This window comes from Phyllostomus hastatus, unplaced genomic scaffold, assembly GCF_019186645.2.
Source record: "Phyllostomus hastatus isolate PE091 unplaced genomic scaffold, TTU_PhHast_1.1 phas_contig_402, whole genome shotgun sequence".
NCBI classification, from domain to species: Eukaryota; Metazoa; Chordata; class Mammalia; order Chiroptera; family Phyllostomidae; genus Phyllostomus; species Phyllostomus hastatus.
In genome coordinates, this window is record NW_025333873.1 from 14,649,523 (window position 1) to 14,663,653 (window position 14,131).

The 14,131-nt window shown below is 49.8% G+C and overlaps 1 protein-coding gene and 1 long non-coding RNA gene across 2 annotated transcripts in view; one reads left to right on the forward strand and one right to left on the reverse strand.

The window, feature by feature from the left end:
- TAF1B (TATA-box binding protein associated factor, RNA polymerase I subunit B) overlaps positions 1 to 7,038 on the reverse strand; it is a 49,621-nt gene extending 42,583 nt beyond the window's left edge. Inside the window, exons 1-3 of the mRNA XM_045844717.1 lie at positions 6,939 to 7,038; positions 5,459 to 5,557; positions 307 to 394 (exon numbers count right to left, since the gene is read on the reverse strand). Coding sequence (XP_045700673.1) covers positions 307 to 394; positions 5,459 to 5,557; positions 6,939 to 6,956 — 205 coding nt within the window. The 5' untranslated portion in view covers positions 6,957 to 7,038. The remainder of the gene's footprint in view (positions 1 to 306; positions 395 to 5,458; positions 5,558 to 6,938) is intronic.
- Positions 7,039 to 7,071: 33 nt separating this feature from the next.
- On the forward strand, positions 7,072 to 12,486 carry LOC123822618. The gene is made up of 3 exons (XR_006786377.1): positions 7,072 to 7,169; positions 11,133 to 11,353; positions 12,165 to 12,486. It is a non-coding gene; the product is annotated as an uncharacterized LOC123822618 (long non-coding RNA).
- The last annotated feature ends 1,645 nt before the right edge of the window (positions 12,487 to 14,131 follow it).

Sequence of the window (14,131 nt, forward strand, 5' to 3'; positions counted from 1 at the left end):
GAAAAATGCATGCCAACAGGTGAAAAGAGATATGCTCCTTTTGTTGTCATTTTTTTTTTTTGCATAATAGCTGTTCCACCGGAAAAGCAACTTGAAAATGTGCACAATAAAAAAGGAGGTGCTTTAAGACATTCGCTTCCAACGTTACCGTCGATAATTACCCACTGTAGTTCCACGTCACGTTACCTGGTGAAAACGCTGGCAACTTCTACGGAATCTGTTCACTATTTCCCTCCACGCCCTCAAGCAGGACGGTGAGGGTCACGGCCGAAGGGTGCTGAGCACCGCACGTGGGGAGGAGCTTACCCAGCCTTTTCTTCCGCCTCAGTCCCCGGTTGATGGCTTGTATTTTGGTGTTGGGGATGGCCTCCGTGCTTAGAACCTCCTTCGACCTCTGCGGGAGACGGAGACGCGGCATCAGAAAGGCAGCCTCCCGCCTCCCTGAAGGTACTTCCGAGCCTGTTCGGGAAGTCTAATGAACCAAACTGTGAGCCCCAGAACCAATACCGGTGACATCTGGGCGAAGTGATACAAATTTTTGTTACGTTCTCATTCAAATTACTCAGTGCCTGGAATATAGTAAACACCGAATAAATGTCTGTCAAATGAATAAACTTCTATTTCAAATCACTTGTTAGCTGTTTCAGATAAAACCTGAAGTCAAATATAGTCACCTTTTTCTGTACTCAAAACGCATTTTGGATTAAAATAATTTCTGTATTTATTGTAATCAGCAATGCCTAAACTAGACATCCTGCTTTTCTGTGTTTGAATAATTCGCCAAAACACTTTTATCTATGAAATTATAAAAGTACTACTTTTTACTTCTAATCACATTTATAGGATTTCGGAAAGACTAAATGGTGAATAAAATTCATCCCAAAGTCCTCAATTCCAAGTGCTCTCAGGAGCTGGTGCCTAAGATTCTGGCACGGCTCCCCTGCCCCTCCCTCCCTCCCTCTCTCTCTCTTGCTCTCTCTCTCTCTCTCACACACACACACACACACACACACACACACGTGCACGCATATTAAGTCTTTTTAAAAAGTTTTACAGCCCTGGCTTTAGCTCAGTGGATTGAGCACAGGTTACAAACCAAAGGGTCACCAGTTCCATTCCCAGTCAGGGCACATGCCTGGGTTGCAGGCCAGGTCCCCAGGGGGGGCCACGTGAGAGGCAACCACACACTGATGTTTCTTTCCCTCTCTTTCTCACTCCCTTCCCCTCTATTTTTTTTTAAGATTTTATTTATTTATTTTTAGAGAGGGAAGGGAGGAAGATAGAGAGAAACATCAATGTGTGGTTGCTGGGGGCCGTGGCCTGCAACCCAGGCATGTACCCTGGCTGGGAATCGAACCTGCGACACTTTGGTTGGCAGCCCGAGCTCAATCCACTGAGCTACGCCAGCCAGGGCTCCCCTCTCTTTAAAAATAAATGAATAAAATCTTTAAAAAATTTTTACAAATGTCTGTGATTGCATATATATTTCCCCTTATTGTTAAACCAATATTATTATTTACAGAGGAGTCATATTTTACAAGTAACAACACGAAGGCAAAATCACACTGGAATTTAGGTTTTCTAACACCTGGTTTGGGGATCTGCCCACTTTTTTACTAATAGTGAAGTAAAAATTTACCCATTACTATATAATTATATAACCCTAATAATTTGTAATGTATTCTAAAGTCTGTCCTAAAAATTGAGCTTCTTTATACTCTTAACATACTCATACATGTAAAAACATGGGAAAAACAATTAATTATATATTTCCTTTAAATATATTTTGTATTTTAGTAGTACTTGCAGACGAAGTTATTTTCTTCCAAGTGTTGCTACTTCATACCTTTGTTTAGTACCTTTAAATATGTTGGCACTTAATTGTAGAAATGATTTTATGTGCAAATAATATATAGACAGTTACCCATAAATCTGACTTCCCAAAAGCAATTAGCTTTTTAAAAGAAAACCACACAAAAATTTTAAAGGCATTAGATTCCTCGTCTAAACTGTGGCTGAGCTGGACAAATGAGGCTTGTTCTACCAGGAACGCCAAGCTAGAGTCACCTCCTGGGGGCGACTCCAGGGCAGAGGGCCGCTTCAGGGGCACAGCGCTCAGCTCCGACCCTCACAGCGCGCACCACCGCCCGTCCGAACAGTGGACCAGCTCAAACAGCCCAAGGGAACTGGACTTCAAATATGAGGCCTTCCATTCTTCTAAGATGTTAACACGCCAAAACAAAAAGTACTGAAATCACATCGGAAGACATTAGTACTTGGTGCCAGTTTCATTCAGATTGCTGATTCCTTGCTGTAGCCCCCTTTCCGTGACGTGAACAAGGGAATGTTTTTGCTGCAAAGGAAACCGTACTGGACGTACCAGTAGCCGTGGGAATTTGTCACTAGTTATTACACAAACGCTGCCTGGTGCCATCGTCCCAGTGGCACGACCCCCGCACGTCCACAGTTCACTCCTGTACTTACAGAACTTCCACGACTCACGGAAGCTTGAACACTGTGAGATGTGATCTAGCACCCACAATATCTGACGTTTTGCAAAGAGGAGTGTAGAAGAGATGTGTTTCTCAAAACCTTTCCATTTGAATCACCTTATGTAAAAAATAAGTCAATAATCTAGATGTTCTAAATGTCTACAGGAGATTTTAAAAAGATTTTATTTATTTATCTTTAGAGAGAGGGGAAAGGAGGGAGGGAGAGAGGGAGCGAAACCTCCCAGGGCTAACGGAGATTCTACCAAGGCGCCCGCTCACAGAAATGGTTACAGGCGGAGAGACCGGCAGAAACAGCTCCCCGTCCACACCCTGCTGCGGTTTCTGCACCACCTCGTCTTCCAGCTGCCTTCCCTCGCACGCACGCACGCACACATGCACGCACGCACACACACACGGGGCCCAGGTGAGGCAAATGTCTTGCTCATCGACTTCCCTGTCCTGAACTCTCTGTACTTTCCCTCCACTCGTTTATTATAAATTTAGCTTGGTGTTTCTGTTTCTTGGGGCTCGTTTCTCTGTGTTTTTCAAATTCAAGTGAACTACCCGCTGTAAGCCCTTTACCAGCTGTTTTTGCGGAATGCTTAATCCACTTGACCTTGCAAGGACTGCGCTTCTTTTTAACATTTTCTTGACCTTGGGTTTGCAGGATCCGAACACCACACAGTCACAGCAGACGGACACCCCCAGGCTGGGCCACGTGGGTGCCGAGCGGAAACGACACTCCGGGTGTGCGTGCTGAGCTGGCTCGGGCCCCACCGACAGGGGGCATATACGTGTCTCTCTAGTTCAGAGATGCAGAATGAAGGGACCTTCGGTGTTCAATGAGGACGAAGAACTGTCTCCAACGACGGATTTTTGAGATGCGCTCCCCCCAGTCGCAGACGCCACACCCCCAGCAGTTCCGATGGGCTGCGCTGGCCACAGTAAGAGCGTAAGACGAGTCGGAACACACAGCACGGCAGCTACCCCGCCGAGACAGGTCAAACTTCTAACAAGTAGGCGGGGAAAAGGCTTAAAGTCTGGACTAGACAAAACTTAAAGGTGTAAAAATAACTAAATGTTCAAACTGGAGGTATAATTAAATTACTGAATGGCTGGTTGGTTACATTGTGGACTATTATACGGTCAATTAAAATGCCTACATTCAGAAGGAACATCCTTAACTTATTAAGACAGAAGATTCAGTGACACTCACCGACATCCCCTCTCCCCTCCCATACATTACACAGAGAGAGAGACTAAATGGAAGCACCGAAAGGCTGTGGGCTGAGATTATGGGTGATTTTTAGCTTTCACCTGCATAGCTTCCAAATTTTATGCAATGAATTTGCCCTTATAAGAATCTATTAAACTCACAGCTCCAGCCGACACCCTTATTAAATACTCACAAAATACTTGCAAGAATATCTGTTACACAAATTGGCCAGCTTTGAGACCTGAAAACGTCTTTTCGAACGGAAGGCACCGTGAGGACCTTCCCACGCCGTTACCCGTTCAGAAGGCCTTTCCCAGCGGGCACAGTGTCTAGGGCTCGAGGACCCCATTCCGAGCCAGACGGGGGGCAGTGCAAGGGGCGGGACGGCAGGGAGGTCATACCAAGACACCCAGGTAGACACCCGGCCCCTCTGCACTGCGCTCACGCCTGCGCTGCAGGTGCAGACGCGGCGGCGAGTGAACTGCCGAGAGGAGCAAAGGACGCATGCTCACGAAGTGTACCACTCGGGGTGTCCGAAACCACCACCGCAATCGAGACCGTGAACCTCTCCACGGCCCTGACCCCTTCATCAGAGGAGCACTGACCTCCCGGACGGTCCGGTCCGTGTGGCTAAGGGGGAGGGGACACCAGGACCTCGCTGCGGCCGGAAGAACAGGGACTGTCTCCAGGGAAGCTCTCGTGTGACTGAGCTGCAAGCTGCACCAACCACTTTTTCCAAAGGAATTTTTTTTTTTTAGTTTCATATATTTTCCCCAGGTTTCCCGTTGCTCAGGGTAGGAGGGTAAGTGTGGTTCCTCACACTCTACCGTGGCCAGAAGCCCAAGTCTACAGCTACCCTCATCCGCCCCGACGGGCCTTCCTCACGCCGGTGTGGTGGAGGTGGTGTCTGCTCCGTCCCGGCTCCACGGGCTTCCAGCAGCTCCTTCCCCTGGGAGAAGAGTCTGGCACTTTCCGACCGTCCGGTCGCAGGCCGTCCGCCCTTGATTCCTTTGGTCACGCTGCCCTGCCCGTGCGTAACCGGAGCAGGACACAGCACTCCCAGTGCGGAGGGAGCCTCCCTCGTCAAGGCCACACGGGACACTCTGACAATCTCCAGTGTAAGAGGCAGGTGTGCTGGGGTCCAATGAACACTGGGGTCGGAAAACTCAGGTTCAAGTCCTGGCCCCACACTTCATGCTCCTGTGTCTTCAGCGAACTCTCACCTGGTGGCCCTGCTCGCCCCATCTATAGATCGGCATAATGGCTTACTTCAGAGCTTGTTATGAGGAGGAAACCAAATAGCGACCAGGAAACATTCGGCAATTTGCAAGCTATTGTGCAAAGGTAAAATAATAATACAGCGTATTCCCAAACCTCCAAACAGCCCTCAATCTTTCTAACATTTCATCCTCCAAACCACTAAGCTACCACAACACATTAAAAACCCTTTAAGTATTAACTAATGAAATTAAATGCATCATCTTCTAAGTATAATTTTAATTACTTCCTCTTAGACTATACAGTCTGAATCAGGAAATCATTTGTATATTTGGCCCAACATGATTTCAAGAGCTCATCCTAAATTTAATTTACAAACTCCTTCACTTCTTAAGCCCTTGAAGACCACTTACATTCTTGAAATGTGGGCACTGCAAGACTGATAAAAATACATCAAGTCTTCACCACGTATCCGGCGGAAAGCGCAACGTTTAAGACATAAGCGAGTTCATGGATGAGAGCTGTTACTTACTTCTGTAACATTGTGGCAAGAAGTACAGTAGTACCTGCCCTCGTCGGTGAGGCCCCAGGAGACGGCAGCACACTGAGAGCAGCGCTCTCGGAACTCTCTCTGCGGGAGAGGGGGAAGCCGCAGTTAGTACACTGTGCCTACACTGACCCTGCAGTCCGACTAGACGGTTACCTGCAGTTCCACCCCACAAAGGTGTTAAAAATCACAGAAAACAGAAAATATATGAGATTATCTGTAAGTGGGGAGAGCAGCAGTTGAGTTTCTTGAGCAGTTTGAAAGGGGATTAACCTATTAAACAAAAGTTTCTAAAATCTGCAATGTGTGAGGGCAAACAACGAAGCCACGGTGGTAGGGGTGAAATGGAAAAAAAAGATGAGTAGCCCTGGCTGGTGTAGCTCAGTGGACTGAGCATGGGCCTGTGAATCAAACGGTCACTGCTGCGATTCCCAGTCAGGGCACATGCCTGGGTTGCAGGCCAGGTCCCCACTGGGGGGTACATGAGAGGCAACCCCACACTGATGTTTTTCTCTCTCTCTCTCCTTTCCTTCCCCTCTCTCTAAAAATAAATAAATAAAATATTTTTTTTAAATGAGTAAATAAAACCCCTTGAAAAGGCTGTGGTGAAAAGAGATGACAAGAGTTAAGCACAGAGGAGACTTAAAAAAATAAAAATAGCATGCCATGGGAAATTTCTTCCCGGACACTAAAAACATGTACTCATCACAAAGAAGCCAGATTTTTACTAGCGTTGTTTCAAGTTCTGACGTATTCATTCAGCAAAATAAAGAGTATCAACTATCTATGTGCCGGCATTTGGCTAGGGGATGAGGATTCGATGGTGAGCAACACAGGGTTCCCGCTCAGGGCAGGTACGGGCTAATGGTGAGTGACGACGGCCGATGTCATTAAGCTGGCGCTCACAGACGTCCCCCGTTTATCACTCCATCAACGTCCGCTGGGCTGGGCATCTCGTAAGGCTCCTCGTTCCCCAGTGCTTTCCATACACACCTAGACTCGCTCGGTCACTGGTGCCCGACTCTGGTGTTGGACCTGACCGTTGATCTAATTACAGAACACTTTAATCCCATCAAAGAGCGCGGCATTTTATGTGGTCTGTCAACAATGAACGCCAAATTTATTTTGGCAAGTGGGCCCGGTTTTCATCAACGCCGTGTGGGTAACTACCATTACTTGGAGTGTCTCCGACCCCAGTTGGGACTCCCAGGGAGACCGGCAGGGGTCACTTGGGGACAGTCTCGCTCCAAGCCCAGCCCTCCTTCGCCCACCCCGGCATCCAAGGGAACTGGGGGGGTGCTCCCGTCCAGAGAGGATGAGCCACGTGGGTGCACCCCCCCCCCAAACCCACAACCCCACCCTCCTCCTGAAGCACACCCAGCGGGGCTATCACCCCAACCTCCCTTCACCTACAACCTCATCCGACCAGAAACTCCCATCTGTTTCCCCAAAAACACCCGCTCACCGCTTCCTCTAAGTCCATGACGACGCTGCCGCCGTGGATGCCGCCGGCGCCCGTTACCCGGGCAGCGAGGGCAGCTTCCGGGAGCGGCGGGAGCAGCCTTCCGGGCGGAACCCGAGACCCTGACTTTGGATTCCGGGCGCGTGCGGCCGCCGGGGTGCCTCCGTTCGCTCCGGGGCCGAAGTTCGCAAACCCTGCGTCCCCCGCCCGGACAGCATCCCTTTCCCAGTCAAGGTAACCAGACACCAGTAAGGAGCTGGGCGGTGCCCAACTCGGAGCTGATCCAATCACGCTCTGTTGTGACTGCCGTTAATTCCCAGACCCGCTCCGGGATTCAGGCTGCGGGGAGCTCTCCACCCGGTACCGGCTTTTAAGAGCACACGGGGGCCCGGGGTTCCAGGGAAGGAATGCAGATTGCGGGGTTAGACCTGCGATTCTCACCACGGCGTTTCTCCTTCCTTGGTCCTCAGTGTCCTCTGTAAGAGTTAGCTATTACTTGGGAGCCCCTTCTAACAGCCTCACGAAAGTGCCCACAAATGTAGCATTTCTTGTTCCTTCACTGGGCAGGCGCCTTCCCTGATGTATTCCTTAAGCGGGACTGTTGTAGGTCCTGAGGATTCAGCAGTGAACAAAGTAAACAAAAGTCCCTTTTTGTTTACTTGTCACGGAGGTTATATCCTGGTGGGGAGAGATAAAAAATAAATAAGGAAACATATGGTGTGATAAGTGCTAAGCAGAAAAGCAGGAGAGGAGAAGGGGAGCTATAGGGTGATCTCCGTTTCTAATGCAGGGGTCAAGAGAGGTCTCAGGAAGAAGGTGACCTTGGAGGCAAGAAAGCCAGAGTCATGTGGGGGACATCATTCCAGGCAGCGGGATCAGTAGGAACTAGGGCCCTGAGTCCTGAGCCTCATGCAGAGAGCAGCGAGATCAGGGAATGGCGGGGACAGTGAGCCGGAGGGAGAGCTGAAAACGTGGTTGGGCACCGTGTGTTTCATGGACTTTGACCTGGAGAAACCGGGGAGCCACTGGAAGAGTTACGTGATCTGACGTACGTTTAACAGATGAGTCTGGCTGTGGTGGGGAGAAGAGACTGCCGGGGCAAAGGCAGAAGCTGGGACACAAGTCAGGAGACCCTCATAATAACACAAGCCCGTTAGAATGGTAGCTTGAATCCAGTGAAAGTCGTGCAGGCAGTGATAAGTAGACAGAATCTGGAAATACAGATTTTGAAGGTAAAACCATAAGGATATTTTCAAGGACAAGAAATGGGCTGTAAGAGAAAGAAAGGAGTCAAGGATGACTTCAAGGTTTTTACCCTGGACCACTGGAAGGGCGAGGCGGCCACTGGCTGAGCAGGGGCAGCTTGGGGGTGGAGCAGTTGGGGAGTGGGGGAAAGGAGGAATCAAAAATCTGATTTTGCACATATTGCCTGATGGATATTAGAGGACTGCCAGGTAGGATGAGAAAGCCATTGGCTGTGGGAGTTGGATTCTGGGCTGGAGTTATCTCCGTCAGGATGGTATTTAAGGAGGATTAGATAAGATCACCAAGGGAGGGGCTCTGTATCCATTCATTCCTTATTCACTTATCAACCCCTTAATTTCACAAAGCCATTAAACACCCACCGTACGCCAGGCAGTGTGCCCGCCAGTGGGAAGTGAGGGATAAACAGGACAGAGCCCTGCCTTTGAGAGGCCCCGGTCCCGAGGAGCAGTCGGCCTGAGCATTCGGTCCTGGCGCCGGGTACTGCACCACTCGCATCACCAGTGTCTTCACTAGGCTCTGTGGGACAGCAGACTCTTTCCAGCAAGCCTTGCCCACCTTCAAAGCACCAAGGATCGTCGTCCTAGGAACGCCGACCATAAGCCTTTTGTTTCCTACACCGGCCCTGATGTGAACTGTTGAAACATTAGAAGGGGCAGCACTGAACGTCCGGCTAACTAGGAGTTCGTGTGTTGAACTAAAAGAGCCCCAAGAATATAAGGGATTTTTGTCTTTTTGTTTGTTGCTATAGAACAGTGCTTAGCGCCTGGGGTGTGATCAAGAACTAATTGTTGAATGAATGAGTGACTTTGTAGGAGTTTTATGTATCTGCAAAGCATTTTAAAGTAAATAAGTGACATCTCTTGATTTGAGACTTTGGACATGTGATTACACAGAATTGAGTCAGATTTCTCCAGCCATTCCTTAACAGAAAATTGAGCGTTCAATGGGCCAAGGCCGACTCCTTGGGAGACACATGTTTCTTAGCCCGTGAGACTCAGAAGGGCGTTCCAGCAGAGACGCTTTCACACGCGTTTCCCGAAGCTCTGCCCAGGGGCCATCTGGGGCCCGACAGAGCGGTGCGGCTGACCCTCGTCCACTCAAGTGATCAGAGGCAGAAGGGCTCAGCGAGCGGACTCGGTCTCCTGCCGCCAGGCAGAGCGAGCGTGGGAGTGTTTCTGCAAAGCACTTCCGCTGCATGCAGGGGATGTGAGGCAGCCCCTAGAAGAAGAAAAAACGGAAGTAAAATTCGAACAGAGATGATAAACCTGGAAAGGGACTGAAAGGCTCTGGGCCAGGGTTTAGCACCAAAACCTGATGGAAGGTGTTAACATATCTAAAGGAAGACTGGGAATCAGAAGGAGATTTGTTTAGCCCTCCAGGCCCCAAAACAAGAGGACTGAAGGGAGCAAAGACCCCAGAACTTTGGTCCTGCCCCAGCATTTCTGAAGCGACAGACACAGCACTAACCACCACACGATTTTGCCAATAACGCGAGGCCAAGAAATTTGAAAATTTTGAAGAGATAGATAAATTCCTGGAAAAACAGAAGTTATCAAAAGGTGTGTAGGAAGAAATAGAACCTCGAAACAATCCTGTCTCTATTTAAGGAATCAACGCTGTCAGTAAAAACCATCTCACAAAGAAAACCCCAGTCTCTAATGGCATAAAATTGATAAATTCTACCAAAGTCCGTTTTCTCCCAAAAACAGATGCAAAAGTTCCAAACAAAATATCAGCAAACTGAGTGCAACTCCTCTGTTGCATTCAGCAATATATAAACAGGATAGTACATCAAAACCGATTTGGGTTTATTCTAAGAAGGCAAAGCCAGTTAAATGTTAAAGCAACAAGAAGTCAGACAAACCAAGACAGTGCGGTACAAAGACAGACCAGAAAATCAATGGAACTGAATAGAAAGTCCAGAAACTGACTTATAAATACATGTAAGTTAACCTGATTTACAACAAAGTTTCAACAAAAATTCAGTGGGGGAAAGAATTGTTTTACAAGAAATGATTCTGAATCATACGAATCGTACATTCATATGGGAAAAAAATTATCAATCCGAACCTCACACCATACACAAAACTTACATGTGAAGGTAAGCTTCTAGGGAAAAAAATAGGTAAATATCTTTATGACTCAGGATAGGATTAACAGGTCATAGGGAAGCGCTGTCTGTGGAATGTAAGCTTGTTCCATGGAACACCATTAAAATGAAGAACTTCAGTTCATCGAAACACGTTGTTGCCCTGTCCTGTGTGGCTCAGTTGGCTGGGGCGTCATCCTGTAAGCCGAAGGGTTGAGGGTTCAATTCCTGGTCGGGGCACGTGCCTGAGTTGTGGGTTCATTCCCCTGTTAGGGTATGTGCAGGTGGCAACTGATCGATCTTTCTCCCTCTTTCTCTCCCTTCCTCCCCTCTCTCTAAAATCAGCCAGCATGTCCTCGGGTGAGGATTTAAAAAAACACATTGTGAAAGTAAACAAAAACTGGAAGAAGATATTCGCAATACACATAGTCAACGATAAGACACAAAGAACCTCCACGGTCTCTGTTGAACCTGTGCTGTGTGGCTTTCATTCCCAGCCCTGCAGCCACTCTTGTCAAGGTCACTGACGACCCCCTGTCCAGACCCCCTGTCCAGACCCCGGAGACCCCCAGTCCCCACCTTGCTGCCATGCCCAGGAGCTGGGCCTCAGCTGGGAGCAGAGAGAGACCCGTGGGAGGAAGGGCCTGAGGCTCTTCGCACGGTTCTCACTGAACTGCACTTCCAGTTAGGGCCCCCATGGGTTCAAACCCTCCCGAGCCTCCAGGCAAGGATGCTGACAACACCGGTCTCCTTAGTAAAGTGAGAGCGAGCCAGGCTTCCCTTAAACGTGTTAACTCATTTGAATATCGCAGTCATCATGGCCCCGTTTTTGGTTTTTGCAGACGAGAGAACTCGCACCCAGGGAGGGCACTGGAAGCTGACGCAGCGGCTGAGGCCGAGCCGGGTCAACACCGAGGAACCTGGCCGAGGAGGCGCAGTTGTGGCTGCCCTGCCGTGACCTCTGGAGGGACTGGGCGAGACCTCCTTACATATGGCCCTTCACAGAGGACTTGTGTGACTGAGCCGGAAAGGAGTGGGCTATGTGAGCACCTCAGATGATACTGTAAGCAGCAGAGAATGTTTGCATATTACTGCTCTTAATTCAAGCTAAGAGAAGATTCATTACTCAAAACACTATTGTTACCAAGAGAAATTCTCTGTTTTGAGTCTACAAGTGGCCACTAATTTGATGGGGTAGTTACTGGAACAGTTTGTTGCATTTCCTTCTGTCAACCCGTAGCTCCGAAAGCGCGTTATTGAACTGGTGAGAACATAGCAAACAAAGGATCACACTAGTAACTTCTGCAAACCAACAAATGACTCAGAAATTCTGAGCCTGGCTTGATGAATGCTCTCTGTGACAGCTGACACCATTTTATAACCAGTTTCATTCTACAGATACATACATATACTTTGGTTAGCTTGGAAAATAGAAGGGACTCTATTTTAAATTTATTTAAGTACATTTAAATGTCAAGTATTCCTTCCGAGGCCACCGCGAGGCACTTCAATGTATTAATAATTCTAAGTATGTTGAGAAGTCGTTGAAGGATTTTGAACAGAGGAGTGACTTGCTTTAATTTACGCTTCGAAGTGTTTCTCAGGCTTCCGTGTGGGGCACAGACCGCGAGAATAAGGGCAGAGTTAAGATGACCAACAGGGAGCCCAGAAGTAGGGCCCTTGGGCATGCGCACCATGGGAAACAGATATTGGGTTGGCCAAAAAAAGTGCGGTTTTTTTTCTGTAGAACAGCTCTGGTAGGGATTAGCTGTCTTTACCTTCGTTTGAAACAAATTTGTTAGATTGTGCTGTGACAGCTGTCCTATCAGCATGCATTTTAAAAACTTACCAAAATTGGTGATTTTTTTGTGTAGCCATTTAATAATATTGAAGATAGAAGAAAACATGCAACATTTCCAGCATGTTATGCTTCATTTACCTTTCAAGAAAGGTAAAAACACAACTGAAATGTGGAAATAAAACCAGATGTGTGCAGTGCGTGGGGAAGGTGCCGGGACTGACCGGACGTGTCAGAAGCGGTTTGCGAGGTTTGGAGCTGCAGATTCCTCGCGGGACGGTGCCCCACGGTCGGGGAGACCAGTTGACGTCGATAGCGATCAAATTGAGACATGAACTGAGAACAATCACCGTTATACCATGTGGGAGATGGCCGACACACTCAGACTGTCCAAGTCAATAAAGTTATTGGTGAAAATGAAAGCTGTGTGTTTTATTTTACGGGAAACACCCGAGGCGGACCCACCACGTTGAAGGGGGAGCCAGCCCCGGACCACGGGGTGCCGCTGTGAGAACCAGAGGGATCCAGGCTGGCACGGTGGGTGCGGTGGGAGGGTCCCCGAGCTGGCGGTGAGCACGTCTGGGGTGGAAATCAGGACCACGGCACGTTAGGTTGGATGCGTGTGTGTGAGAAACACAAGGGGAGATACTGGATAGGAAGTCAGACAGATGAGCCTGCAGTTCAGAGACGTCTGGCTGGAGATGTGAATTTGGGGGCCACCAGGTAAAAATGGGGCTTAAAGCCCTGGGGGTACATGAGGACACCTGAGGAGTGAGAGCAGACCGGAGAGGAGAGGAGGGGAGAGGGGAGGGGAAGGGAAGGGAGGGGAGGGGAGGGGAGGGGAAGAGGGGGGAGGGGAGGGGAGGGGAAGAGGGGGGGAAGAGAGAGGAGGGGAGGGGAAGAGAGGAGGGGGAAGAGAGGGGAGGGGAGGGGAGGGGAGAAGGGAGCCCAAGCCCACCCTGCGGCCCTGGGACATGGAGAAGTCAGGGCGGGCAGAGCGACCTGGAAAAGGCGGCGGGGGAGGAGGGGCAGCCATGTGGTGACGGGGCCACGTGAAGAAGGGTCCCAGAGAGAAGAAGCAGCGAATGCCAGTAAGAGCCGGGCGAGCTGAGCATGTGTTAGCGGGATGCAGGTCACTGCCCAGGAGATCTGGTGAGGCGGTGGGGACGAGCGACCCGCTGGAGAGGGCTCCGGGCAGGACAGGGCGGAAGGACAGGGCGGAAGGACAGCGCCTGCAGGGTTCCGCTGAAAGGAAGAGCGGAGAGCTGGACAACAGGGAAAGGAGACACGGAGAAGGTCAAAATGCGAACCACGGCGGCATCTGTGCGTGCTAACGGAAATGTGGTTCCGGCTCCTGAGAGAGCGGGAGTGTGGCGGGAGAGAGTCCTGGAGTGGGTCAGAGGGACAGATGCGGCCGATGAGGCCAGGCCGCCTCCAGGGGCTGCATCACTCTTAGGTGACCAGCCACGGGAATCCCAGGAATGTGGCCCCAGTCCTCCCGCCTGGGCCCTGGTCTGCGGTGTGGTCCCACCGCCTCCTCCATACCCCAGGGCTCGGAGCCCAGGGCGACTCAGCTACACACACCTTTCGTCAAGGAGGCTCTACGGAGTGTGGAAGTAGCTAAGCATTTCAAGGGGGCTGCAGGACAGGCTCTGCCGTCGGGGGAGGAGGCTGAACTCTGGCCCCGAAGCGCACCAGCTGGCTCTGTGAGCCGGACAAGTCCCTCCTCCGAGTCTCAGTTCTGTCATCTGCAGTCAGGAGAGGACCACGTCACCGGGACCCGCTCCCAGACTGTGGGGCTCACGCGGGCTGACGGCTGTGCAGAGGCTTTGCCAGAGCTGTGCGAACCGCAGAGTGGGACAGGGATGCCGCTGTTGTCGTGCCGCCGGATTCACTGCATCACCCCCCGGCCCCTCTCTGTCTCAGGAAACAGGCAGAGCTCGGGGAGGCGGCCCCACTCCTCCCTGGACTTTAATTTTCACGGCGAGGCTCCTAAGTTTTTTTTATTTTTTATTTTTATATTTTTTAAGATTTTACTTATTT